The sequence below is a fragment of the Rattus norvegicus genome, chromosome 5 (genome assembly GCF_021556685.1).
Source record: "Rattus norvegicus strain SHRSP/BbbUtx chromosome 5, alternate assembly SHRSP_T2T, whole genome shotgun sequence".
Taxonomy (NCBI): Eukaryota; Metazoa; Chordata; class Mammalia; order Rodentia; family Muridae; genus Rattus; species Rattus norvegicus.
The window spans coordinates 156,662,728-156,690,572 of NC_141538.1; the positions used below are offsets into that span (position 1 = coordinate 156,662,728).

A 27,845-nucleotide genomic window follows, 5' to 3' on the forward strand; every position below is an offset into this window, starting at 1 on the left:
ATGCTGGTTTTGGGTGGCGATGGTAGAGTTATTTTAGCGATTCAGCTGGTGTAGAGGTTAAAGGTGGACTCTCCAGTTCTCCTCAGCCCTGACCATGTTCCCCATCCCCTCTGGCTGCAGTTTCTTCATCTTTAAAACCCAGGTTTCAAGGTTCTCCGATAGCTTAAAGCATAATGCTTCTTAGTGCTTAATACACATTTTACTTGGCTCCCCATATGATGGCAACGACATCAAATAATCCAGCAAGAGCTGGAGAAACAACTCAGTGGGTAAAGGCGCTTGCCACTATGGCTAAGAACTTGAGTTCCATCCCAAGGACCCATAAAGTAGGAGAGAACGGGACTCTCATATAGAGTCCTGCCCTCTATATGTGCACCAAGACACGCTCTCATAGGATAAGATGTCATTTAACGATAACAGAGCAAGAAAGTCTAGAAACCCGGAAGGAGCTCTCCCACGTGATCACAGCCAGCGCTTGGAACGTTCACGGTCCTCCTGGGATCCCTCCGGTTTCCCTTGAGGCCGCAGTAACGTCGCAACCACCTAGGCAACGTCTTCGGGTCCCCTTCGCCCCATCTCGGTGTCTACTTCCTGCGAGTACGTCATCAACGGGCGCCCGGCCTACGGTTTCCGGGAAGGGCTGCGCAGCTGCGTAGGGGTCGCGGGTGATTTCGAGGCAGCTGGCGCGGCTCGGGGTCGCCATGGAGAGCGGATCGCGGCCGTCACTCGGTCAGGTCATCCTGCTGGGCACCAGCTCGATGGTCACCGCCGTACTGTACTCCATATACCGGCAGAAGGCCCAGGTCGCCCAGGAACTCAAGGTCAGTGCGGAGTCCGCCAGGACTCGCTGGCTGCTCGCGCCCGGACGCACTGGGGAACCACTGGGTCGCCAGAGGGGACCCCAGCCACCTGCTGCATCGAGGCTGCCCCGCCCCTTTGCTCCGGTGTCCTCCGAGTTACCCTCAGTGTCATTGGACGTCACCGCAGTGCTGTAAAGCTATTTCTCGAAAACCTGCTGTGCACCAGGTAGTGAGAAAAACAGGCCATTGTCCTGGTGGAAATTCCATTCTAGGATAGCGGGACGTCTACACGTAATCGGATCGTGTGATAGGGTGCGAATCGGGTTGGAGTAGCGTAGAGAAAAGTGGAAGGGATAGGGAAACGGAGAGTTCCGTTTCTTTTGCTATAGTAAAATATTCTGACAGAAAGCAACTTAGGAGACGGAAAAGGGTTGTTTACTTTTCAGTTTCGGGTTACCATTAATCATCGCAGGGAAATCCAGGCAGGAACTTGAGGCAGCTGTCAAATCAAACAAACGCATGCGTGCTTAGCGCTCAGTTTGATTTCTCTACTGTTCACCAACCCAGAGCCCAGACCAGGGAATGGTGTCAGTCACAATACAACAGGCGAGTTTCCCCGCTTTTGTTAGAGCTGTCAGGACAGCATCTTAACAACTATGCCTACACAGGCCGACCCGATATAGACAGTTTCTTATTGAAACACTCTTTCCAAATGATTCTAGGTTATGGCCAGTTGATAGTGGGCGTCGCTGTTTTTTTTTGGGATGGAGCTGGAGGATGTGGAGATTGGGAATGGCGGGATGATTCTAACTCAGAGAACAGCAAACTTAGAGGCTCCTGGTTTCTACAATCGTATTGTTACTTTAAAGTGTACTTTAAAACTACCTTCTCATTTGAGGGTTGCACTTAAACACCTCACAGCACACATTTCCGTCTCGGTTTTATTTTTGTCAGCTCAATGGTGACAGTGGGTATTTCCTGATGATTGCACATGAAGACATTTGACATTGAAAGGAAAAGTCTCACAGCTAGTGTTAACTGTCAACTAAGCAGGATCTGAAATCACCTAGGAGACAAGTTTTCTGGGTGCACCTGTGAGGCTAGTCTCCATTAGGTTAATTTTGATAGCAAGATTTGCCCTGAAAGTGGGCAGTGCTGTTCTCTGGGCTTGGGTCCTTGACTGTGGAAAAGGGAGAGAGTGGGCAGAACAGAGATGTCCAAGGCTCTGTTTCCTGAGTTTGGATATCATGTGACCAGCTGCTTTACGCCCCTTTACCTCGACATTCTACCTTAGTCAGAATTGCTCTTAAGGTGATGAGACACTGTGACCAAGTGATTTGGCTTATGCTTCCAAATCACTGTTCATCTAAGTCAGACAGAACTCAAACAGCACAGGGGCCTGGAGGCTGGAGCTGATACAGAGGCCATGGAGGATGCTGCTTACTGCTTTGCTCCTCATGGGCTGCTCAGTCTGCTTTCTTACAGAAGGGGAATCACTAGCCCAGGGGCAGAGTCACCCACAATAGACTGGGGCCCTACCCTCAATCTCTAGTTAAGCTGGGTTTTAGGAATTTTTCTCAATTGGGGTTCCCTCCTTTCAGATAATGCTAGCTTGTGTCAAGTTGATGTCCAACTAGCCACCTCCCCAGATTGATTGAGCATATCCTTGAACCGTGAAAAACCCAAATAAACACTTTCTCCCTTAGGCTGTTTTCCTCCCAGTATTTTATCACAGCGAGAGGCATTGAGACTAAGCCAGCTTGGAACTTAAATTTAGGTTTTTGGGTTCAAGGGTAGTATAACAGGCCAGACGGGAGTGAAGACTTCTATTGTGTCTTTCCCATTGACTATCAGACTATTGAAACAGTGGACTCCAAAAAATTGAAACTTCCCCCAGGAAGTTCCTGCTGCTGGGAGAAGGAGAAGCCAAGGACCTAGGGGTAGCCATAGGGAGAACTTGTCAAGATGGCCTTTGTAGGAAGGACTGGGTCTGAGGCCGTGATGCTGGGCAGGACCATATCTTAACCTGACTGCTCAGTTATGCCATTTAAGCCTTGTTTCCTGCAGGAGAGATGGCTCAGTTTAAGAGTACTGGTTGCTTTTTTTAGAAACTGTTAGATTATCAGCACGCACATGACAGCTCACAAATCATTCCTGACTCCAGTCCCAGGGGATCTTTTGGCCTCTGTTGGCTGTCAGGCATGTACATGGTACACAGACCTACATGCAGGCAAAAACACCCATATAATAAAAAGTAATAAAGTAACATTTTGCAAAGCCCTTACGTTTGTGTGAGGACCCAGAGGTAAAGTTGGGGTCAAGCCACTGCTATCTATGCCCTCGCTTGCTTTTCACTGTTGATTTAGCCTTTTTAGTTGGCTTATTTTTTTTTGTTGTTGTTTTTGTTTGTTTGTTTTGTTTGTTTGTTTGTTTTTGGAGCTGGGGACTGAACCCAGGGCCTTGCGCTTCCTAGGCAAGTGCTCTACCACTGAGCTAAATCCCCAACCCCTTTAGTTGGCTTATTAAGGACCAGCGGCTGAGGCTGGCTAGTTAGGAAGACAATGGCATGGCTCTGGCCGTAACTCCGGCAACACTATGCTCTTTTCTCCTTTCTTAGTGGACCGCATCGCTTTGTGGCACCTGTCAAGCCGACTCAGAGAGATAAATGCATTCGACAAGCAGTAGATGCTCAGTGCATGTTGGTGGTTTTATTTTTGCTTGAATTTCACAGTCCATCAGCCAGGGGCTCGTTGTAGCATTTGTATGGAAGGTAAACTCTGGAACCCACATCTTCTTATCACCAGATTGATTTCAGTAAGGGCCCAGAAACAAAACCGTGGAGTTCCTGCAGTGAAAAGGGTTGGATCAGAAGTTCACAGTGCTAACAAGGCAGAGGCAGGTGGATCTCTGAGTTCAAGGGCATCCTGGTCTACTTAGTAAGAGGCCAGCCAGGGTCACATAGTGAGATCTTGTCTCAAAAACAAAAACAAGCCAAACAAAACCAAAAAACCAAACACAAAACCAAAAACACCCAGAGTAACCAACAGAACATGTTGAAGGGCACCCTCAGATGCACGCTTTTCTGGGCCAGCCTGTGGTACCTGAGACTTAGTTCCTAAAAGAGTGAAATAACCCTTCCTGGGGAAAGCCGTGGGAGCCCTAATGTTAGATTTTCACCTGTTGGTCAGAACGAAACTGAGAGAGCTGAATTTGTACCTTACTCTGGTGTTTTTGTCGGTGACAAGAATGCTTGATTATTTTACGGCTTCCATGTGTCAGCTCTGGACTGTATTTTCCCATACCCCAAAGTTCATTTCTCCCACCTAAAGAATTCCATGAGATGTCTTCTCCCTTCCTTTAGAGTTTTGGAAGCAGGCTCAGAGGAGTGAAGCTGTTCGAAATCATCAGGGATACCCTGCAGCTTGAGCTAGCCTGGCTCTGCTGAGGTTCCTCCTGCAGGGTGCCAAATGGTTAGCGCCTTGTTTATTTGAATGTAAACGTATTCACGTGAAGGGAGTGTTTTGTTGAATTGGAAAGCAGATGGTGACATCTCCAGTCTTGGGGAAGAGGAGCCCAGAGCACCTGGCCTAATCACGTTCATGTTTCAGGGCCAGATTTCAAAACTGGAGCCTCCAGATTCCCCTCCTGTCGAGCCATCCCGCTCCCCACCACACCTTACGTCTGGTAGAGCATGTCAGTATTCAGTGGCCAATTTAATATCTATTTATTTTTGCATTTAGGGAGCTAAGAAGATTCATTTGGGTGAAGATTTAAAGGCCATTCTTTCAGAAGCACCGGGAAAGTGTGTGCCTTATGCTGTCATTGAAGGTGTGTTCACTTGTTTAGGGTGAGTGGGAGCCTTGTTGCAGTAGCCCTGAGGACCATCGTGGCTGACATGAACGCCCTCCCTTTGTTACCTGCGTTTATCTTGTGTCGGGGAGGGCAGGGTGAAGGTGCCACTCCACACTGGTGGAGGTCAAAAGACAACTTGGGGGAGTTGTCTCTCCTTCTACCTTCTTGTAGGTTTCCCAGGGTTTAGGTCGGAGGCTTAGTGGCACTTAACCTGCCAGCCCTCATAACAGTCTTCTGATGGTGTTGGGACAAGGTGACCAAACCGTTGTGGATTTCTGATTGTTCTAGGGGACTCAGTGTGGTGTAGGTGGTTGTTAAGAGCTGAGCAATGGGACTCACATGAGATGCTCTCTAACCGTGCCTCAGTGATGTGGATGCTGTTGTCTTGATTAATTAGTGAAGCTCAACACATGGGAACCCTAAAGAGAGGCCAGAGACCCTGATTGCTTTCTCCCCAGGAGCTGTGCGGTCGGTTAAAGAAACGCTCAACAGCCAGTTTGTGGAGAACTGCAAGGGGGTGATCCAGCGGCTGACGCTTCAGGAGCATAAGATGGTGTGGAACCGAACAACCCACCTGTGGTGCGTGCCCTCTAGCTTCTCTACGCCTCCCTCATCTGCCCTGGGCCCTGGGCTTGCCCAGTCTGGCTTCTTGGGGACCGGATGCCCCCAGCACTGCTGTTATGTGCTGTGCACTTCCCTGAGAGCCCAGGAGGCAGACATTACAGCGCAGGCTCCGAGGCCCACTTCCTGATTACAGAACCTGGTTTTTAGAAGGCAGTCTGTTGATTCTTAAGCACAGTGAAGTTGTGGAACTATAGCTTAGTCACATGTGGATTTGCTTAAATGATTGTGCCAGCACACAAAGTGAGGCATTTTCCCGTCTGCTCCTAGCAGGTTTTTGTCTCCAGCACTTCTGGACGGTGACATAAGAGTGTAGACACTGAAGGTGACTACCTTTAGTCTGTTGCTCTCCTGTGTCCACTGAACCTGAGCATTTAAAGCGGCCCCTCCCTGCTGTGGTCTTAATGTTCTAGAACTCAGCGATTTGGAGGCTGGCCTCCAGTTAGGATGGTGGAGTCTGTCCTGTGGGTTCTGTATGTGTACCCACATGTTGGTGACCCTGTGTGGGAGGTGGCGCCTGTTCCTCTTGTGTTCATCTTTGGTCCTTGCGTTTTTTTAGGAATGACTATTCCAAGATCATTCACCAGAGGACTAACACTGTGCCCTTTGACCTTGTGCCCCACGAGGACGGTGTGGCTATGGCTGTGCGAGTGCTGAAGCCCCTGGACTCGGTGGATCTGGGCCTAGAGACTGTGTACGAGAAGTTCCACCCCTCTGTACAGTCCTTCACCGATGCCATCGGCCACTACATCAGTGGGGAGCGGCCCAAAGGCGTCCAGGAGACAGAGGAGATGCTGAAGGTCGGGGCCACCCTCACGGGCATTGGTGAGCTGGTCCTGGACAACAACTCTGTCCGCCTACAGCCCCCCAAGCAAGGCATGCAGTACTATCTGAGCAGCCAGGACTTCGACAGCCTGCTGCACAGGCAGGAGTCTAGTGTGCGGCTCTGGAAGGTTCTGGTACTTGTGTTCGGCTTTGCCACCTGCGCCACCCTCTTCTTCATCCTGAGGAAGCAGTACCTTCAGCGGCAGGAGCGCCTGCGCCAGCAGCAGCTCCAGGACGAGTTCCTGGAGCACGAGGCCCACCTGCTGAGCCAAGCCTCTCCTGAGGACAGGGAGAGTCTGAAGAGCGCCTGTGTTGTTTGTCTGAGCAACTTCAAGTCTTGTGTCTTCCTCGAGTGTGGGCACGTGTGTTCCTGCCGCCAGTGTTACCTTGCCTTGCCAGAGCCCAAGAGGTGCCCGATCTGTCGGCGGGGTATCACCAGGGTGATACCCCTGTATAACAGCTAGGGGATCTTGCAGTCACACTGCAAATGTCCTTCCTCTTGTCAGGGTCTGCCTTGAGGCCTTTGGTGGGGTGGCTGTGCCTTCATGTGTGATGGAGGAGACACCGGCGAGCCTCACGTGTCCAATAGCTCCGTGTTGCTTTTCAACCTGGATGGGTCCCTTTCCAGTTCCAGACCCTGGTGGGGGCTTTGGTGAGGCCCCTTCTCAGGAGCTCGATCCACGTTGTGTGATTCAATAAGACCAGCTCATTGTCCAGGCTCCATGGCCAGTCCTCTCCACTCGTGCTGCCTGGGGGGGATGGGCGTGGGAGGGGTGACCCTGAGAGGGCCTCACAGCATGGCCTCTTGGGAGGCTGCCCAGACTCCCTCTCTTGCTTCTTGCTCAGGGGAAGGCATTTTTTTCTTTTTTCTTTTTTTCGGAGCTGGGGACCGAACCCAGGGCCTTGCACTTGCTAGGCAAGCGCTCTACCACTGACTAAATCCCCAACCCCAGGGGAAGGCATTTTTGAAGACTTGTCAGGTGGGCAGGCCGCTGTGTCTCTCTTACTCGGTTACTGAGTAATGATGTGTGAACCAAGAAGGGAGGTCAGCCGGTCTGCTTGGCACATCTGGGTGGGGCATAGGTCAGCAGGAGGACAGGAAGCTTTTCGAGGGTTTCTAGGTTGGCAGGTAGCCTGGGTGTTTTCCTTTGACACAGGGAAAGCCCCAGAGCTGTGGATGTGGAGCTACTATTACTGCTTGGCTTCCCCAGGCTGCTCCGGTCTCCCATAGAGAGACCTCACTAAAAGAGAGTGAAGGGTGCTGCTGTCCTGGCCTCTGGCCCAGTAGCTTCTTTGCTTGCTTTTGCCAAAGAAAGGTGTCCGACGGGCACACCCACAGTGTCAGGACTACTTCACTGTCCCCAGCAGCAGCCCCAACAGCCCCTCTCCCTCCCCCACCCTTTGACTTGTGAGTACAAGAGAAATTAGAAACTATCCAGTGGTCAGTCATCCAAACAGCTCTTCTCTTCCTCGAACACTCTCCCGGCCTCCTGTGATGGGGGAAGGGCTTCTTCCAGGCACTGGCAGGAGCACATGCCAGGCCTGAGTGAGCAGCACAGATTAGACAGATTGTGTCACGTGTGTGCCTGGTGCTTTGTTCACTAACGTTAAGTGGCTGAGAGTTGCCTGGGATGGAGTTGAAGCCCCACCACCACAGGATAAAGATGGATCTCGAAGACCTGTTTTCCTCTTGAGCTTCCCAAGATGAGGTCCAGTTCATGGTTGTTGAGGCCCCCATGCTCACCAAGCCCACAGTGGGACTCTAGGGAGCCCTGAAGACTTCCCTAGACACCTGGCCTGGGGTACTGCCTGGCCTTGCTGACATAGTTATCTGACAAAATGTGTCTTATTTGGAGCACTGGAGAAGCTGAGGTGGCATGGGGCACTGAGTGCCAGCAGGGGGACATTAGTATTCAGTGCAGTGTGCCCGGTATTATTCTAGTTGCTATCATAAACTGGGCTTGGTAGCAAGCCAGTCTTGTTTGAGGCTAGCCCAGTCTACATAGTGAGACCCTATCTCAGAGCAGCTGGGGCTCGAGTGATGGCTCAGTGGCCAGGAGCACTTCCCTTGTTCATGCAGAGGACCAGCTCTCTGCCAGTGTGCTCAGAACCATCTGGGGATCCCACGCCCTCTTCTGAGGGTACTAGACATGCACACCGTGTGCAGACATGCATGCAGGTAAAATGTGTGCTCACAAAACTAAAAACCTGAAAAAGAAAACCAACCCTGCATTTGTGGAGTCATCACAGCCCATAGACTGTGCCAACGAGTGTGTGAACCAGAAGAGAAGTTCATGAGGGTTCAAAGCTCATTGGCAAGTTACAGCCACCACCTGAACTCCAAATAAACAGAGCTTCAAGAACAGAATCCAGTCTCCCCCAGTAAACTCCAAGAAGTTCAGCAGCAACACAAAGTCTGGAGGAAGATGACCATGGTAGAGGGACAGAGAGTCTGATAGCCAGTAGAGCCCGCCCAGTGAGGTGTGAAGACCTTGGCAGGACAGGGTAAGGGGACCACTGGGAAGCCCTAACCCCCTTCCCTGGCCTTTCTGTAAGGCAGCTGCAAGGGCCCAGTGGGGCTCAGATGGTGGTTTTGGAGCCCACCTATGCCGGAATCAAGAACAAATCTCATCAAAGGGCTTAGGAGAGAGGGCTTGTCTGTCCCACTGAGTGGACCCCTGCAGGTGCCTCCCACCATGGGAGACAGGAGCAAAAGAGTCTTCCAGCCATCAAAAGTGGGCGTATCCCCTGGTGCTAGGATTTGGGCTCAACGTCCCTGCTTGAGCCTAGCATATCTGACCCTGCCGCTGACTTTTGCTACACTTTTACCTGTCATCCGTGTCGACTCCTTCCTTCTGCTCTTCATGGCTCACCTCCGGGAGGGTGCTGAGGTCTCATGGGGGCTTCAACAACCTAACCCAGTATGTGGGACCAAGCCTGGGTTGAAGGGTGCTTAGGGGAGCAGAGCCAGGAAGGGAGCTGTCAGTGGGGCTGGGGTGTCCTGAGCACCTGCCATTCTCCGCAGCCCCGTTCATCCCTGGCAGAGGGGACTGGGCGGAAATCATCTTGAATAAGTGCTGCCGACTTGGCACACCTGTGCAGGACTGTAGGTGCTAAGGCTTCACCCCCACAGTATCGCTACCCCTAGTTCTTTTCTAGCATTTGAACTCAGCCTAACTATAAAGCCAGTAATAGCCTTTGCTGGGAGCCCTTGAGATTCCTGGGACCTTCTCAGAGACTGAGCAGCAGATGCCTCAACCCTTACGAACAATGGCCTAGAGTCCGCTTAGGTTCGCCACACATCTTCCTGTGCACACGAAGTCATCTCTAGATATCCTTTTTTTCCTTCTTTCTTTTTTTTTTTTTTTTTTTTTTTTTTGGAGCTGGGGACCAAACCCAGGGCCTTGCGCTTAGCTAGGCAAAAGCTCTACCACTGAGCTAAATCCCAACCCCTTCTAGATATCCTATACAAGACAGGTCCCAGGCGCCCGGGGGAGAGGGTGACTGCTGTTTGGGGATGAGGAAAATAAATGTGTACATGCTCAGTTTGGTTTCTCTCTTGGATACTTGATTGTGGCTGGATAGATTAGCAGGCGCAGAACCCACGGAGTACGACAGCCCTCTTGTTATAAATGGCATTTTTACCAGGCAATCAGCCCCCTCCCCGGTGGATCCTGGTGGTGGATTGCCTGGAAGGTGGGCTTCAGGATCCCAATTCATTCAGAATTGAGCACCTAAAAAGCAAACAAAAACCACGGAAAAGTAGGCCAAACTCAGGTGCCCTTCAGAAGCTTGATCCAAAGTCATGGAGAGGCCATCTGGGCCGTGGCCCTATGCTGAGGAATCCTGCAGGGCAGGAGGGAGGGCCTGCGGAGTTCAGTGTCACAGAAGGGCAATTGTCCATCCATCAAACGTACAGTTTGTGCCTGCGGACGTAAAATGAGTGACTCCTAGCTATGTTCTAAAGGAAGAGTGTTTCATTGTAAACTAGTGTTTGTCAAGGAGTGTCTTGGCAGGGACAGGAGCAACGTTCCTTGGTTCCTTGGCTACCACAGAAAGACATCAATCTGTTTTCTGTTCCTATAGCAGGAAATTAGGGCCTGGGTAATTCATGAGCAGAGGCGGATTTCTAGTAATCCTAGAAATTGGGGAGCTCAGGACCATTACACCTCTGCTGAAGGTCTATCCTGTGGTAACAGCAGAGAGTGTCACATGCTCAGGGAGGGGAGAGAGCCAATCACCTGAATAACCAGCTTACCCCCCCCCACACACACACACAATGGCCTTATTAAATTTATGGCCTTCTCACTTTTTGACTGTTGCCACCTCTTCATCCTGTGACAGGCACTAAGTTATCAGTGTGGTTTGGGAGAGAGAGCATTTAAGCTATGGTGGGGGACCGAAGAGATGGCTCAGAGTGCTGGCTGGTCTTCCAGAGGACCCAGGTTCAATTCCTAGCACCCACATGATGGCCCTCAGCCATCTCTAACTCCAGTTTGTAGAGGAGCTGCTGTCCTCTGCCTCCAAGGGCACTAGGCATATATGTGGCACATATAGAAAACATCTCCACACATAAACATAATTACACCCTCCCTCCACTACAGTAGTCTGAGGTTTTTCTGGCTGGAGCAGATCCTCCGACCATTAGAAGCAAACATCCAAGGGCAAACAAGCATGTCATTGTGAAAAGACCAGTCTGGAATGATCCATTTAAATTACCTAACATCCCTCCTGTTTAACCGTTCTCAAGTTCCCTGTCACCTACAGGTTCAAGGCCCACTTGTGAGGCATGTGAAGCCGCCTCTCCAAGTGCCTCTCCCTGACCTGAATTTCTGAGCACTTAACCACATGTGCTGCTCCCGGGCCTTGCTCATGGTGACCGAGGCCCTGAATCCTTGTCCATTTTTCCACTCCTCCCTACTCTCTGTTCACTCTGTGGACTCTGCTCTGAGTGCCTTCTTCATACCCTCCTCTATCCTGCACTGGGATGGGTTAGGTGTCCTTCACCTATTACTGCTCCCAGCCTTAGGATACAGACTGCTATTTAGTTCCTTTCAGTAGCGTGAGCTTACATTGTCAGTAAGAGGTGTCCATATGTGATGGTCTCCTCCCTCCCTCACCTGGGAGTAAGCTGTGTTCCTCTTCATTGTTTTCTGAGGCAGGGTTATGGAGCACAGGTATGACTTGATCTTGCCTGAGCCTCCCAAGTGCTAGGAATACGGCATGTGTGCCTGTACCACAATTCATAAATAAAGGGAAACCAAGGCCCAGGGAGGTAGACTGCCTCACCAATTACACAGGGAGCGGTAGGACTGAACTGAGGCCCAAGCTCTTAGCTGTGGATGCTGTATTGGTTACTTTTCTCATTGCTGGAACCAAGTGCAGAACAGAAAACAAAAGAGGAACGGGTTACTCTCAGTTTATAGAGAGACTGTCTATCATGGTGGGGCAGGCAAGGTGGCTTGTTCACAAATTTGGAAGCAGAAGAAAACAAACTGGTACTTAGCTTCCTTCTCCACGGGATGGTGCCTCCCCGGTTCAGGGAGGGTTGGGCCTCTAGAAATGACCTCCACACTCACTCAGGGATGCGTTCCCTAGGGGATTCTAAATCCAGAGAAATTGACAATGAAGGGCAGCCCAATCCTTGTCAACCTGATACTGTACGTGTATGGTTTTTTTTTTTTTTTTTTTTTTTGGTTCTTTTTTTCGGAGCTGGGGATCGAACCCAGGGCCTTGCGCTTCCTAGGTAAGCGCTCTACCACTGAGCTAAATCCCCAGCCTCACGTGTATGGTTTTAAATGAACATTCTGCCCCTCGTCCACATCTCAACGCAAAACGTGTCTAGTTAATCTCCAAAAGTCCCCAAAGTCTTAACATTACCAACGTTGTTCAAAAGTCCAAGTTCAAAGTCTCTTCTAAGATTCAAGACAAACTCTGCAAGTGTGAACCCCTATAAAATAATTGTGTTCCATGTTTCTGATATATGACCACACAGCATCAGTGTGGGAAGGAATGGAGGCACGAGGAAAGATGATACCAAAGCCAGACCAAAAGCCTGCAGGACAGACAGACAGACACCCAGCCCTGGAGCCCAGGTCTAGCATCTGCGACTGATGGCATCATCAAAGGGATTGAACAGCTGTGTCTTTCCAGTTCCGCCACAGGCAGCACACGGCCATTCTCTTTGGCCCATGATCCCGGCATCTCGAACATCCTGGGGTCTCCTCCGCCATTAGACTTTACCTTGATGCTGTCACACTAATTCTCAGGGCCCCACACGGAACCTGAGCCCACCACAAACACTGGCTAGATTCGCTTGCTTTCTGGAACTTTGCTGCAAGCCTCCATGGCTCTCTTGCATGTTTGCCTGTCTACACAGTACCACATTGACAACCCTGTGGAGTTCTGCTGCTGCCTGCTGGAGATGCACTTCCGACCTCTTGTGCCCCAGCTGCACTGGCCTCTCTGCAGCTGACCCAGGGGAAACTCCCCACAGGCAGCTGCTGGGCCAAGACGCCCCTTCAGTTGCATTCCTGTCCAATCTGCAAATGACTGGTTCACATTTTCACAGTTGGAGCCTTTGATGGCTAGCGTCTTGTTCACTGGGCTCTTTCCCTACCGTCCCAGGGCAGAGTGTGGGGATTCTCTTCAGCGGTGCTAATCTTAATGATCTCCTTGCTTTCTCTGCAAACTCGCTCCATTGACTGAACATTTCCCTTACCTTTCTGTTCTCTCCCACTGAGGATCTGACAGCAGTGAGCAGTAACCACGGCACAGACTGAGTAGGACTATCTTGAAATTTTCTCCACAAAACAAACTAGCCCATTACCTTTCATGTTATCTTCACTCAGGTTCTCAGGGCATGGTCAGAACGAGCCGGGATGTGACTTGGACGACCTCTGCCGAAGTTCTCAGTAGAGATCTTGTTCACCTCTGAAACCTCATGAGCTGAGACTTTCTTGGTTGTCATTTCTCTCTCCAAATCCCGTTCTTCCAGATTTCCATTGCTGCGGCCCCTTAAGCTCCTTCCCCAGTATTCAAGGGCATTTCTGTCCCGTAGACCCAGGCTCGTCCACATTCCTTCTGCAAACCAGTCCAGCAGCCTGTGGACCCCGTGGCTTCGCCAATCACAGCAGTGGCATCCACTGCTGGCACAGAGTTCCTGTATCAGCTGCTTTTCTAATTGCTGTAACCAAATACCCGACAAAGGCAATGTAAAGGAGAAAGAGTTTATCTTGGCTCACGGTTTAAGGGAAAACAGTCCACCGTGGTGGGGCAGGCGTGACGGTGAGCATCTCGCTTACATCTGTGCAGATTACAAAGCAGAGAAACACGAACGCTCTGCTCACTTTCTCCCTTTCCCCTTTTGATTCTGTCCAAGAGCCCAGTGCATAGAATAGTGATACCAACACTCAGGAGGCTCACAGACATACTCAGGCAGTAGATCACCTACCTCAGTGGTTATGGGTGGCGACTCCTTTGGGGGTTGGATGACCTTTTTTTTTTTTTTTTTGGTTCTTTTTTTCCGGAGCTGGGGACCAAACCCAGGGCCTTGCACTTCCTAGGCAAGCACTCTACCACTGAGCTAAATCCCCAACCCCTGGATGACCCTTTCATAGGGGTCCCTAAGGCCATCAGAAAGCACAGCTATTTACTTTATGACTCATAACTGTAATAACGTTCATTGCAGTTATGAAGTAGCAATGATAATAATTTTATAGTTGGGGATCACTCACCACAACGTGAGGCACTACATTAAGGGGTCGCAGCATCAGGGAGGCTGAGAACCACTGACCTAGGTGAGTCTAAATCCAAGTGACAAAGATCATCAACCTCACACCTGTCCATGGACTGAATGAGGATCCCAGACAAAGGAACGGGAGGGAGGCTGCCTGGAGGAGCTGGCCGCTGGACCACAGATAAGGACAGCAACTTGGTTGCTAAGTGATGGGAGAGGGGGCTTTTTTAGGGTCTCTGGACCAAGAGGGGTGACTCATATAGGAGGGACATCAAGTGAAGTGACTCACTCTTGGGAGCCCTGCACAACAATACCAGGGCACCACTATCAGACTATGGTGACTAAACTGACCCAAACAGAGTGCTCAAAGATTCAAAGACTGGTTTTCTCTGAACCTGAATCCACTTTAAATGAATAAATAAATAAATAAATAAATAAATAAATAAATAAATAAATAAAGTCTCACTATATAGCCCAGAATGGCTTTGAACTCAGACCCTTTCTGCCTTAGCTTCCAGAATGCTGATTTCAACCATGCCTGGCTGCTGTGTGATCCCGGTCCAGTGGTGGAACCTCTCTGACCTTCAGTTCTAACTGGAAAAGGAATAGGTTGGATTAGAATGTTCCGAAACTCCATCCAGCTCAGGCATTTTGTGTGTCCACAAGATGGAGAGTGAAAGAGGTTTTTAGCCCCCCCCCCCCCACGACTGTGGGCCGGGCATCTGGGACCTGAGTGGCTTCTTTTTGGCCTAGCCGTGTCACAGCCTCGGGATGGTGTTTGTGGAAAGCCGGGGAGCGCAGCCCATTTTCTCTCTAATTAGATAGCGTTGACTTGACCATTTTGAATGAGATAAGTTTCCCTGCGTGATGTCCCTAGTTGCTCCCCGAAGCGCTCATTAGTCACTTCCCTGCAGCTGCCTTATTGTTTTCCAGATGCCAGCCGGAGGACTTGGCATTTCCCTTCCCTGATTGGAGTGGTAAGGCTGAGCTGGGAACATAGGCAGGCATCGCAGGGAGGGGCTTTGCGGCTTTTGCTCTTCCCCCTCATGCCCTCCGGAGCCACCACCTCACATTAGGGGCTTCAAAGCAGATACCTATACTTGTGGGTTGAGCCTGGTGAGCGGTGGCCACAGAAAAGCTCAACACACATTTATGAGGCCCTTAGTGTGCCTGGCGTCTGAGTGCCTGAGGGTACAAATGAGTGTATGTTCCTGCTCTTCTCAGCCTTCCCTCCTTAGCCTGGTGCCCCTTAGGAGGGCGCTTCAAGCAAGCTTGCAATGTTTTATTTATCCCCTTCCTCTCTGCCACCCTTCCCAGTTCTCTCATAGCGCAGCGTCTGATATGACCACCAGGTGGTGCTGTGCGCCCACAGTTGAGGACTTCCGGGGAACTTGGAAGAGAAACAGGTTATGATCAGAGGCCTGTGCAATTTTCTCGACTAGGAGGCCTGGCAATAGGCCTCGGAGGTCTGAGAGAAGAATCTAGGGAGGACCCCGGGCTGCCAATTCTGGGACTACCCTGGCACACCCTGGTAAGGACGAGACAGTAATTCTACAGTTTCCACCTTCTTTGCCCAACTCACCAGGACGAAGGCTGAAAGTGTGAGACTCTGCAAAGTCTGGGGGGGTGGGGGAAGGGGTCCTCACGTTACTCCTGCTGTGGTTTCCCAAGCGCTCATGCCTTTAAAAGCGGTAGCCATCTTTCCCTTACTCAACTAGATATGCATAATGCATCAGATGTCTTAAAATATGCACATGACTTCACGAAGGAGAGGGATGCTGGGGGGAAAAAACCCTTATGACACAGATTTTAGCTTTTGCTTTTTTTCTCTGGGAGAAATTTTACTTCTCCCCAGCCTGGCTTCTTGCCAGCTCTCATTCCCCTCTCTCCTGTCCTTCCCCACTCCCCCTTTCTTCCCCTGGAGCAGCCTGTCTCCTTTGCTGCTTTTTCTTCCTCCTATGCCCTGGCGTCTTTCATTATGACCCTTCCCACCCTTCCTGATGGTTGGATTGGTCTTCTTCCCTGACAGCTTTTTAGCTTCTCCTGATGTCTGTGAATCTTCCTCATCACCAGTGTTCTGATCTGCCTCCGCTCCCTGGACCAAATGGCTATTGCATTCAACCATCCCTGCCCCAGGGCTGCCAGGCAGGTCCTCCCTAATCCTGCGTGGGCTGCCCTTCAGCCACCAGCTCTTCCGGTTACACGGGAATTTCTGTCCATCCCTGCAGACCCCGAGGGCTGAGGGCGGAGGGACCCACTACGTGAACTGTTCCCTGCCCTTGCTTTAAGGTACAGACTACATCTGCACCTTGCCTTAGCCTCATTCTCATTTTACTGCTGAGAGGAATTCTGGCTCAGAGAGGGCAGTGCCGTCTCCAGGTTACACGGGGAGCGAGGGTGGGGATGGGGGTGGGGGGAAGAGAGGAAGAATATGGAGCTAGGGCTGGTCTCCTGCTTTGCCCCCACTAACTGGTGCTTCAGAAGCTCTGTAGTCTCTCCACAGAGGTTCTGGATGGTCCCCTCTGTGGAAAGGATCCCTTTCCTATCTGACAGAACTAGGGGAGGGGACCATCCAGAACCTCGTCATCTACTTTCTGAACGGAGACTGGGTTCAGCAGCTCATGGACACATCTCTCTTGTCGGAGTTAAGAGCTCTTGGTTCTGAACTCAGATCCAGGGCTCTCCTTAGCTCATTCATTCTGTGGCTTATGGGCTGGAAGTGCAAACCGATGCTAAGTTGTCCCAAGGACACTCTGGAGGGAGGTGCTTCAGTGCTGCCTCTAGGACACAGGCTTCTCTCCATCATCCGAAGGCCCTTCGGGTTCCTAGAAATCTTGCACAAGAGGTTTTGAACCTCAAGAAGAGAGTTATCTCTTTCATAGACTCCTCTGGCCTGGGACAGGTTTCCATGGTTACGGTGAGATGAGGTGAAAGCGTTTGCTCCCACTTTCTTAACTCCTGGAATCCTCGGGGAGGCACTGCTTGCTACCCAGCAGTGCCAGAGCTTGGCCTTCAGACCGGAACCTGCTGGTTTTTATTGTCAAGGTGCCCTTGGGCTGTCACTTTACTTTTCTGGCCTGGATGCTCTCAACTGTAAGATTGAGGTGACAGTCAACAGCCATTTTCCAGGGTCCTGGGGGTGGATATATGTGTAGCGTGGTCATCAGGACTTGGGCATAGCAGGTTAACAATCGATGGGTGGAATGGAGCTTGGGATTGGAGCTCTGTGACCTCTCTGAGGCGGGGGTGGGGGGTCAGCTTCTCTTTTGTCTACCCTTTACCAGCTATGTTTTGATGCCATTCTTTTCGAAATCAAGGTTTTTTTTGTTTTTGTTTTTAGAGATATTTTAGTGTTTTTGTCTGTTTGTGAACCAAGTGTGTGTCTGGAGGGGGAAGAGGGCATTGAATTTTCAGGCGCTGAAATTATAGAAGGTGCGAGATACCATGTGGGTTTTGGGAAACCTAACCCAGGTCCCTTACAAGAGCAGCCAGTATTTTTTTTAAGATTTATTTATTTATTTAATGTATGTGAGTACACTATCATTGTCTTTGGACACACCAGAAGAGGGCATCAGATCCCATTACAGATGGTTGTGAGCCACCATGTGGTTGCTGGGATTTGAACTCAGGTCCTTTGGAAGAGCAGTCAGTGCTCTTAACCACTGAGCCATCTCTCCAGCCTGCAGCCAGTATCCTTAATTGTTAAACCATCTGTCCTGTTGGGGAGTCAGGGTCCTTAAGGGGCAGAAGCTTCTTGGGAGCCCTCGACAGGGAACACTGCGCAGACTGAGTTGGTAGCTCTCGGGCACCAGGCTTTAGAAGCCTCCAGGTTTCCAAGGCTACCAGGCAGGACTTCCCAGGAGTTAAAGTCCCACCCTCTCTTGTGTCTCTTGTGGTGGAACAGGTCCCACTATTGCCACAGTGTGATCATACTGGGTTCGTCCACTGTCTGTGGTTCATATCCCAGCCCAAGATGTAGCTGGTGTTCCTGAGCCCTACTTTGCAAGATTTCGTTTGAATAAAGAGCCTAAGTGATTAGACGAAGGACTGTACTTGTGCCTGTATGTGTTTCTGTGTGCATGTGTGTGTGTGAGCGTGTGTGTGCATGCACGTGTGTCGAGGGGCCAGAGACCTGTCTTTCTTTTCTTTTCTTTTTTTAATGATTCATTCATGTATTATGCATAGTGTTCTGCCTGCACGTATGCCTGCAGACCAGGAGAAGGCACTGGATCCCATTACAGATGGTTGTGAGCCACCATGGGGTTGCTGGGAATTGAACTCAGGACCTCTAGAAGATCAGCTAGTGCTTTTAACCCCTGAGCCATCTCTTCAGCCCTGAGACCCGTCTTTCGAAGAATATAACTTACCTCCCTGGAATCCTCCCACTGAATTAGGGAAGTGGTGTGGAGTATGGTTAAATCTACTCTTGGCTCAGAGCCATCATCCCTGCTGGACAGCCACTTAACCTCTCTAGATATGACCAGCTTGTCACCTACATGATGCTGCGTCCCAGGCCTTTCTCCCTGCTGACGGACAAAGTTCTGAGCCAGCCACGGCAAGTTGTGATACACCCGGTGCACATCTCTGTGGAAGCCTGGGTTTGGCCTGCTGGCAGGGGCTCACCACCAGAGGATGTGCAACGACCTATTTTTCCCTACTCTTTCCCTTCCCTCCCGATGCTGCTGACTGTGCCTCAGTTTCCCCATCTGAATAGATGGAAGGGGATGGGGACAGAGGAAGCCTCTATACTGACCCTTCCTTCCTGTGCCTTACCAGTTCTGGGTGCTCAGGGCACAGCAAGGGCCTTAGGCATAAACGTACAATGGTGGAACGTGCTAGAACGAATGACCCATGGAAATGTGTAAGCCCAGTGAAGAAATTTCAAGTGAAATACAGGAGAAAGCTGAGAGGAGGCTCTGTGGCCTTTGCTTCAAGCATGTCTTAGCTACTTGGGATTTTGTGCTCCCCCCTCCCCCCAAAACTGGATATTGAACCTAGGGCCTTGAAGAATCCCAGCCCTGTACTTCTACATTATGGAAGATTGAAAGGAAGATGGGCTCTCCTCTTCCCCAGGTTTCCCAGTTCATGGCTTAGTCAGAGGCCTAGAGTGAGAGACAATTTATTTAAGGCCTCAAAGAGAGCTGGGAGATACTCACCTGCAACACCAGCGCTCAAGAAGCTGAGGCAGGAGGACCATAAGCTTCAACCAGCCTGGACTATATAGTAAGACCCTGTCAAAATAAGTAAGTGTGTGTGTGTGTGTGTGTGTGTGTGTGTGTGTGTGTGTGTGTGTGTGAATGGTGCCATTGCACAATTGTGGGCCTCTGGGGTGGAGACAGGTAGAAATGGAGTCCTAAGATATGTTAACTCAGGCTAGAGGTATGACCAACTGAAAAAAAAAACAGAAGATCAAAGACGGAGTGATCAGACAGACGGGAGGGGCAGAAAATGGACCCCTCCTGACTCACGACTTCACTTGGAGAACTTCTATGATGGAGAACTTAACTTCCAGCTACCCGTTCTGCAAATTGGGCCTGACCATCCCCACCAGCCCACCCACCTTCTTATGAAGGCTGAGTTTTCAAAGATAATAACTATGGAGATGCCTCCTCAGGGAGAACTGGAGCAAGAACTCCAGGCACTGTGCATGGTTAGACAAGTGTTCTCCTACTGAGCTACATTCCCAGGTCATGGGGCCGGTTTTCAGGCTGTCGGTGCCCATGTGCTTAGAAGGCAGGCACGCTCAGGAAGCAAACGGGTGGGCACTGAGTGGGGAAAGTGGGTGCTGCCACCTCCAACTTTATTTGCCCAAGGCAAGGTAAACAGAACAGTCTGGGCTTATAACTGCCGTCTCCTCTCTCTCACTGTCCACGTGGAGAGTCTTCAGCTTTCTGTGTGACTTTATCATCTTCACAGTGGGGCCCTGCTGGGTACTTAACTTGTAAGCGGCTTTGTGTTGGTTTGCAGCAAGGATGAGACCCTCGTCCTGGCTCCATCACTAGACCTTGGCCAAGTCACCCTTTTAATGCCTCATCAGTTAAGCAGAGACTCAGCCTCTCCTCTTTCCACCTACGAAGACTCTTATATTTGAGACACCAGGTCAATAATGGAGAATGCTATGGGGCAAAACCAGAAAGCGTAGCACAAATGTTAAGAGCCGTTTGTAAGGTTATACAACCCTGCGTCTTAGGCCTTTGCCATCTCAGCACTCCAGGGCTGACCTCACAGCTGACTCTCAGCAGGGCCTTAATGAATGGAGTCAGGCAGCTTCTGGAGGGGAGCACCAACAATCTGGGGACCTGCTGCTTCTACCCTTGCCAAGCCATGGGTCTCTGAGCCAGCCCAGGCTCCCTTTGGCTTTGGTTTCCTATGTGTGGATTGCAGGCTTGGGGTAGGTGATGTTTAAGGAGGCTCCCCAGTCCAGGCGGCTCTGAAGTGGGTGAACATGAACTGTTCCTTCTCACAGAGGGAGCCATTTCTTATTCACCTAACTGACAGCCACTAACAGCCCCGCCTCAGGAGCCTTCTCCTCTTTAACTGTCTTGAGGGGCACATTGGCAGTTGGGCAATTGAACTTCTGTCACGACAGGGGAGACCACTGGGGTTCAGAGAGGATAGAGGATAGTGCCCAAATTGTCACTGCTAGGGAACTCCCACTGCTTGGGTCTCAAGATCGACCTGTACCCAGAAGCCAAGCTTATTCCACCTATCATAATCTATTTCTCCACTCCTTCCTCTTCTTGTCCTGAGGTCTGGATTTTGGAAACCAGCCAGCCCTTTATCATGGGGGGAGGGGACGACGACCGCAGGCTTCTTCTTCTCAGGCAGCCCCTCTTCCAAACCTAACACTGTCAAATCTCCTTCTGCCCCACTCCCTGGAATTCTCGAGGTTAACAGTGAGCCAGAAGGTGGTCTTTTCATTCCGATGGCACCCCCTCCCCTCCTCCCCGGTGGGGCGTGGGGTGCTAGGTGAGCCAGGAGCCTAGTGACAAGGATTAGCTTCCTAACCCTGCCTCTCCCCAGCAGGCTGATTGCCTTGGACTGGTTATCCCCCTCTCTAGGGTTAGGCCAGTTCTGCTGAGCAGGTCTGGTCTCCTTGGGGAGAGCAGGTGCTCCGGGCTCAGGCGAGGATAATGAGCTCTCCTCACGCACCTTGCCCCCTTGAAGTTACCATCTGGCGGACAGATGCGCCTCCCAGGCCTCTCGGGCTTCCCGGGTCTCCCTCCCTGGGTGCAGGAGCACGCTCCTGGTTTTGAGGCCGCAGTATCTCCCTAGAGCTTTATTAAGACTGTTGTTATAAGAGAGGTCCCGGAGGGCAGAGGGCCGCGGGCCCGGGGCGTCCCCAGCGAGTCACAGGGCGCTAGCAGCCGGGCATCCCGGGCAAGCCCAGAGTAATGAGGCTCTCCCCTATCCCGCGGGAGGCGGGGCTGCCCCTCCTCCCCTCCTCCTCCTCTTGGGGGGGGAGGGGGGAGTCAGGGCCCAGCACAGACGGACAAGAAGTGAGAAAAAGGCCTTCCTGGTAGATCTGGTGGGCACGGGGGCAGAAGAATGCCTGGCAGGGTCTAAGTGGGGCACAAGTGTGCTGGAGGAAGGGAGAGGCATGCCCGCGGGTCGCCTAGGGCGCTCCGATCCTTGACCTCTGTAACTAGCCTCTAGGGATGTCAGCATCCGCGTCCTTCTCGGCCTGTGCGTCCTCGATCCCCTCCCCTCCCGCTGCTTCGGGTTCCCCTCGGGAGTCACAGCCAGCCGAGCCGGCGCGCACAGGCTCCGGGTCGGGTAAACACCGCGCGGGAGGGGCTCAGGCCATGCGGGGCGGGGTGGAGCGGGGCGGAGCGCACCCGGGCCCCTCGGCGCGGGCCGGACGGAGGGGGCAGGGGGCGGGGGCAGGAAGCCAGCCGCGGTCCGGCGCGGCCCCGTGACGTCGCTCAGCTTCCAGGGATCTCTCCCCGAGGCCCACGGGTCCCCTCCTCCCTCCCTCCTCCGGCGCTTCGCTTCCAGCCTGGGCTGGCATTCACCCTAGCAGCTCGCAGGCTGCTCCTCCGTCCTTGCCTCTCTCTTTCCCCCTCTCTCCTCCTTTCCTCTCCGACCCTCTATTTCTCCCTCCTTTCGCTTCTCCGCTCCGCCTCTCCGCTCCAGATCTACTCTCCCCCTCCCTTTCTTTTTCTCCCTCCTTCCTCACCCTCCCTCCTCCCGCCGCTCCCCTTGCTTTCTTCTGTCTTTCTGTTTTTCTCCCCGTCGCCCTCTCGGTTTCTTCCCTCCCTCCCCCCTCCCTCCGGGTTTCCTCCCCCTGCCCTCCCTCCTCCACGCTCCCCTCCCCCTCGGCCGCTCGCTGCTTCCCAGTCCCCGAGTCGCCGCTGCCGCCGCCGCCCGCACCCGCGGCAGGACCGGCCCGCGCGCTCCCCGGGGTGCGCCCACCTCGGTCCCGCGCCCTCCGGGCTCGCAGGGACACCCTCCTCCCCGCGCGTCGCGGCCCCGCCCGGCTCGGCCCCCGCCCCGCGCCCGAGAGCGCCGAGGATGTGAGTCCTGCCCGCCTGCCGGAGCAGCAGCCACTCGCGCGCGGAGCCCGAGCGCAGCGCAGCTCAGCTGCGGGCGCTCGTTGGGTCGCTCGCGCGGGCTGCGCGCTCCTGCCCCAAGCGGTGTCTCTCCCCGGCCACTCGCCCGCCCCAGCACCGCGGCAGCCCCGAGGGCCGTCCCCGGCCGGCCATCCCCGGCCCCAGCGCCGCTGACCCTGTCCTCCGCGGGCGGGGACGCGGGCGGAGGAGGTGCCGCCTCGGAGCCCCCGGACGCGACCATGTCGGAGGTGCTGCCCTACGGCGACGAGAAGCTGAGCCCCTACGGCGACGGCGGCGACGTGGGCCAGATCTTCTCGTGCCGCCTGCAGGACACCAACAACTTCTTCGGCGCCGGGCAGAGCAAGCGGCCGCCCAAGCTGGGCCAGATCGGCCGGAGCAAGCGCGGTGAGTTCCCCGCCCCTTACCCCCCGCGGTGCTGGTGCTGCAGCCTGGCGGGGGCGCAGGGGTCCCCGCGGTGGGGGGTGGCATCTGCGGGATCTAGGGATCCCTCCTGCGGCGGAAGCTGGATCAGGCCTCGGGCAAGAGTCTGCGTTTGTCTGGGCCACCAGTGGGGTCACCCGGGGGCGTGGTAGCTTCTACTTGCAGCTGAGGCCCAAAGGTTATACCCACGTCCTCAACCGCACCAAAGTTTGCTTTTAGATTTCACACCCCTCCCCCTTTTTGCGCAGTGGAGTCGCATCTGTACTCTCTCTGCTCTGCCACCCTGGAGTAAGGGGTCCCGGAGCTTCTTAGGGGTCTGTGGGAGTGGGGTGCGGGGGAAGGACCTTAACTCCCGTGGGGAAGGCGAGGAGCGTTGAGGTCGCACAGGTTTTTGACTGTTAACTTGCCAGAGGGGAAAAGGGTGGTGTAGCCTGGGATATTGATGTTGGAGAAGCCCCAGAGAAACGGACACGCAGATGCTGCCCTAAAAGACTGGGGTACCGAGGTGAAGGGTGGAGAGATACTCAGGGGACCGAGGTGAGCTGAGAGCTACAGCGGGGGAGCTGTAGCGAGCCTGGGACTCAAGTCTAGGGAGGACGCTGAAGCAGCTGAAACAATGAGGGTGACCAACAGGGAGACCTACGTGTAGAGACCCAGAGTCCTGGGCAGGTGATCTGATCATCCAGTACGGGGGGGGGGGGGGGACCGGTGGAAGGACTGAGAGAGGCCAAGCGGAGACAGTGAGGTGGAAGAGGCGACCCGAGGCAAAGCCCCTGGCGGCAGGGAAGGAAGGTTCTGCCCTTTGCGGTGGCACTAAGAGCGGAGGGGCGGAGGCTACCGGCCGGGGCACAGAGAAGGGAGCACGGCATGGGGACACCCGTGCAGGCCAGGCCTAAACTCTCCAGCCGTAGATCGGCGTGGGAACCTATGCCAGCCTCCCTTCCTTCCTGCTCCGGGCTTCGAATCCGGCCTGGACTAGCGGCACCAGTGATCCGAAGACCTCAGTTTCCCTTTCTCTCCTTAAGAAGAAGCCTAGGAGACTTCTTTGTAAATGGACGCATCGGGCTGCAGTGAAGCTGGGTCGGCTCCCCCTTGCTCGCTTTTTCCTAGAATCTAGCTAGGGTGCGGGTTAGGCAGTGGGGCAGTTCAGAAGCAGGCAGGGAAGGGCGCCTAGGGAGATGGTGTTGTTCACCCTGCATGGAGCAGCCAAGCCTTCCTTTCTCACTCTCCCCTGCATCCCCACAGTGGAGATAGGCAACAGTATTTGTGATCCCCTGTCCAGCCTCTCTTACCTTTCTCTCCCCCTCCCTCCCTCCTTTTTTTTTTTTTTTGCAGTTGTTATTGAAGATGATAGGATCGATGACGTGCTGAAAACCATGACCGACAAGGCACCTCCTGGTGTCTAACTGCCCCCAAAGACAATGTGTTGAGGGAAGGAATAAGAAGAGTGGCGGGCTGTGACAGTTACTGACAAAAAGCATGAGGAGGAGAAAGCACTTTGGAATTTATTATTAGCTTGCTACCTACGATGAAATCGACAACCTGTGTCTCAAGTCAGGCCGGGAGACAGATGAGGTGGGAGGAGGAGGGGGAGGAGGAGGAAGAGGAGGAAGGAGAGGAGGAGGAGGAGGCGGCAAAGGCTCTGGGCTCCTCTAAAAAAAAAAAAGTTAAAAAAAAACACAAAAAGTAAAAAAATAAAATAAAAAATAAAAATCACTATATACACACATATAAAAGAAAAAAGTGTCAGTTGCAGCTACTTGTCGAAATTAATACCTGTTTCTTTTTATCTATGGTAAATATCGTGCAATTATAGATCTGGATTTTGAACCACTTCCTGAAAGCAGCACCAGAGTACTCGAAGGTGCTTGTGTTCTCTGCTGATTTGGCTGTTTCCAATGTTTACATTATTTAATCTTGCAAAAATGATCCTGTGCACTTGGATGTGACATGCTGTCTAGTCCGGTTTCATCTTTTTTTTTAATGTTGTTTATTTTTGGATGTACAAAAGAAAAATTGGGGGGAGGGGGTGATCTCTGTAGATACTCTTGTACTTTGAAGTTACCGGAAATGGAACGGGTCTTAAAGCAGAAAGTAACTTTTCCAAGGAACAGATGCTTGCGAAGGCCCCCTTCCTTGTCTTATTCTCCAGAGACAACTGAAATTTAGCTTCTTTGTTGCAGCAAAGCTCTTTGCCCAGGTGAACACTGACCACCGCGGGTTTTCTATGTCAGAAAGAAGAAGAAAAACAAAAACATGCTCGAGCTTTTTCTAACCTCCCCTTGGGGGTCTGTTGTGCGAACCCCTCTTTCTTCAATATCGTGTCACTTTATTCTCTTTAATGGACTGTAACAAACAACAACAACAATGTAATCACGAGAGTGCCAAATATCTTGAAACGCCAAAAGGCATTTTGGTTTCCTTTTCTCCCCTGTGCTCTGAGTCTTCGTACTGGAACGCTTGGAGTGTCTTTTCTGTTATTTATAGGGGTTCTCTTAAGGCTCTCGCCAGCTGCCTGTTTTGCATGGTATTTGCAAAAAAAAAAATGCCTCTTGCGTGAGGAATCTTTTACTTTTTTTTTTTTATTTGTTTGCAACTTTGGACCTCAAGAGGTCCCCACCCCAGTCCCAGTTCCTTCTTTTCTTAATTCTTTATTCTGTATGCTGCACCTTGAACCAGCACACAGGGCTATTTCTCCAATGTACAATAAAGAACTTCCTGTGTCTCCTTTCTTTCGTTGGCCTTGTTTCTCGGGGACTTTGCTGTCCATCTGACTGGAATAAGGAGATGGTGGCTTTGACCTGTGGGGTAAAACAAGTCGTGCGCGTTGGGGACATCAGCCAGTGGGGCCCGGATGGGCCAGGCTATCCCCAGAGAATACATGAATCAGTGGACTTTGAATTTTGCAAATAGGGCTCCTTGTGGCTTCCCTGAGGCCTTGGCCATCCCGTTGGGGCGGGAAGCTGCTAGTCCTGTGGACATTGAAGCTGAGGAGGCTGGACTTTGGGTTCAAGTCCCAGCTCTGATTTTCTTACTCTCTGAACTGGAACTTCTGTAAACTTAAGCTGCTTGGGCTTCGAAGATAAATGAACTCAACTTCTGCCTCATAGGGTCAAGAAGAGGAATTTGAGTTGGGGATTTAGCTCAGTGGTAGAGCGCTTGCCTAGCAAGCCCAAGGCCCTGGGTTCGGTCCTCAGCTCTGGAAAAAAAAAAAAAGGGAGTTTGAATACTTAGTACACCAAAACCTTCCGCTGTGGGCCACCAGTAGCACCCACTGAACATCACTAGAGGCTGGCTGTGGATATGCTCTCTCTGTAACCTCTAGAGCCTACTGTTACTTGCTTGAGGATGAGTCTGTTCTCGTGGGATGCATAGCTGGAAGGTCCCAGGCACCGGCTACTCCTGCCTCTAGTCACCCAGTAGAAAAGCTTCTTGGGCAGGGTGGGGAGGTAGCTTCAGCTCTTGTTAAGCTGGAGGCAGTGATGGGTCAGGGTTCATGGGGAGGGGACTTGGAAGAAGGATTTAGGCTGGGGTGGGGAAAGAGGTCTCATCCAGCTCCCCTCCCCTGGGCTGTTTTGCATGTAGAAGCCCCAGTGCCTGGAGCTTTTAATGTGTTTGTTGTAAAGCTGTCAGTCAAGGAGTCACAACACAGCTCACAGTGACAGGAGCTTGAGTGGGACTCAGACATCAGGTAAGAGTCCCCACGGGAGGGGGTGCAGAAAAGGGACTCCAGGAAGCCAGGGAGGAGGGGAGGGCGAATATCGCATCCCCCTTAGGTCTGACAGCCTCGGCAGGTCCCAGCCCACAGTTCTTCATCCTGTGGTTATTACTGGGACTGATGGGAGAGCCGGAACTGGCAGTGCCCAGCCTGCGGATGCCAACTTCATTTTCCTAGGCGCACGGCCCTCTTCTTGAATCTGGCTGTCTTCCCTCTTGACCCCAGGCACTCCCTTTTGGACTTGAAGTTCTATAGTTTCCATAGAGCAATGCATTTCCTGCTCTGCCTACCCAGAAGGCCAAGGGGGTCACCGGGTAAAAGATTAGGGCAAGGGCCTGCTCTTTGTTCAAATAATAATCTGCCAGGAGGGGCAGAGGCCAGGTAAAGAGGTAGCTTTTGGGATATGGTTTCAGATCACAGTACCGCAGTCTCTGATTACTGTCGTGGAGTTGTCTCAGCACTCCTAGAAACCCAGCGACATTCACTTACCCGCCACCAAAGAAGCTGAGGCCCCGGGGAAGCAAGGAAGACCACCTGCATCACTTTTCCTGAATGCCCCAAGGAATGGATGCTGTTGTTACCTGGCTGCACAGCAGAGAACCGGTCTCAGGAAGGGTAATAATTCCTGCCAAGTGCCTTGGTTTGTTATCTGCAGAGGCAGGATTGGAACCCAGAGCACAGCGTCCGGATGAGGGTACAGACAGACTTTGGCTCGGTTCCTGGCTTCAGTGGTTGTCCTTCAGCCTTTAAAAGTCCTGTGTTGGTGTGTTTTCCTCAAGTCTGCCCACCTCCCACCATCCTGCACAACAGGGGTCAGAAGGGGGCAGCGTATGGATATGGCCAGCCAGCGCCTGGAGCTGCCCGGCGCCCTGGGCCAAGGCTGAAGGTCCATTTTAATAAGTGATGTATTAAAAGGTTCCTGCTGGAAGCCACTGAGCAGCAAAGGCATGTCCTCATCTTGGAATGAGTCTGCCCTTCTAGAGGCCTCCATTCAGTAACAAATCCCTCAAATCTACTATAGTACTGGGTGAGCATTCGTTGAGAAGGTACTTTGGGGACTATACCATGGGCTGGGTATGTCTGAAGTATCTGGAGAGGACAGTGGTGAACCTGGAAAAAGCAATTAAAAGATGGAGGTCGGGGAGGAAGACTCTAAACCTCCAAGCATGGACCTGGAGCATCCGGGGCTGCGTTCTTCAAAACTTAGCTAATTGAATGTTTTCAATGAGCACCCTTGATTCTGCTCCTGTGACCTGTCCAGGCAGATGGGCTGCAGGAATATCAAAGGTATCCTTACA

The 27,845-nt window shown here is 52.2% G+C and overlaps 2 protein-coding genes and 1 long non-coding RNA gene across 6 annotated transcripts; 2 read left to right on the forward strand and 1 right to left on the reverse strand.

Annotated features, from left to right (window-relative positions):
* Positions 1-602: 602 nt before the first annotated feature.
* Positions 603-9,663, forward strand: Mul1 (mitochondrial E3 ubiquitin protein ligase 1). 4 transcript variants are annotated; one of them, NM_001106695.1, is given in 4 exon segments: positions 603-821; positions 4,541-4,628; positions 5,111-5,231; positions 5,833-9,663. In NM_001106695.1, coding segments are annotated over 4 exon segments (1,059 nt in total). In that variant the 5' UTR covers positions 603-701; the 3' UTR covers positions 6,563-9,663.
* A 12,955-nt stretch (positions 9,664-22,618) lies between these two features.
* Camk2n1 (calcium/calmodulin-dependent protein kinase II inhibitor 1) lies at positions 22,619-24,398 on the forward strand. Its single transcript, NM_173337.1, has 2 exons — positions 22,619-22,793; positions 24,165-24,398. The coding sequence occupies exons 1-2, from the start codon at positions 22,628-22,630 to the stop codon at positions 24,233-24,235; spliced, it is 237 nt and encodes a 78-aa protein (NP_775459.1). The 5' UTR covers positions 22,619-22,627; the 3' UTR covers positions 24,236-24,398.
* Positions 24,399-24,663: 265 nt separating this feature from the next.
* Positions 24,664-27,433, reverse strand: LOC148006118 (uncharacterized). Its single transcript, XR_015621263.1, has 2 exons — positions 27,129-27,433; positions 24,664-26,028 (listed from the first exon to the last, which is right to left on the reverse strand). It is a non-coding gene; the product is annotated as an uncharacterized LOC148006118 (long non-coding RNA).
* Between the last annotated feature and the right edge of the window lie 412 nt (positions 27,434-27,845).

Excerpts from the sequence above, each read along its gene's own strand:
- Mul1 (XM_087548463.1), top strand. The coding sequence starts at position 5,203 with ATGGTGTGGAACCGAACAACCCACCTGTG. Across the intron at positions 5,232-5,832 it reads AACCGAACAACCCACCTGTG|GAATGACTATTCCAAGATCA; the intron begins GTGCGTGCCCTC and ends GCGTTTTTTTAG.
- Camk2n1 (NM_173337.1), top strand. The coding sequence starts at position 22,628 with ATGTCGGAGGTGCTGCCCTACGGCGACGAGAAGCTGAGCCCCTACGGC. Across the intron at positions 22,794-24,164 it reads GATCGGCCGGAGCAAGCGCG|TTGTTATTGAAGATGATAGG; the intron begins GTGAGTTCCCCG and ends TTTTTTTTGCAG.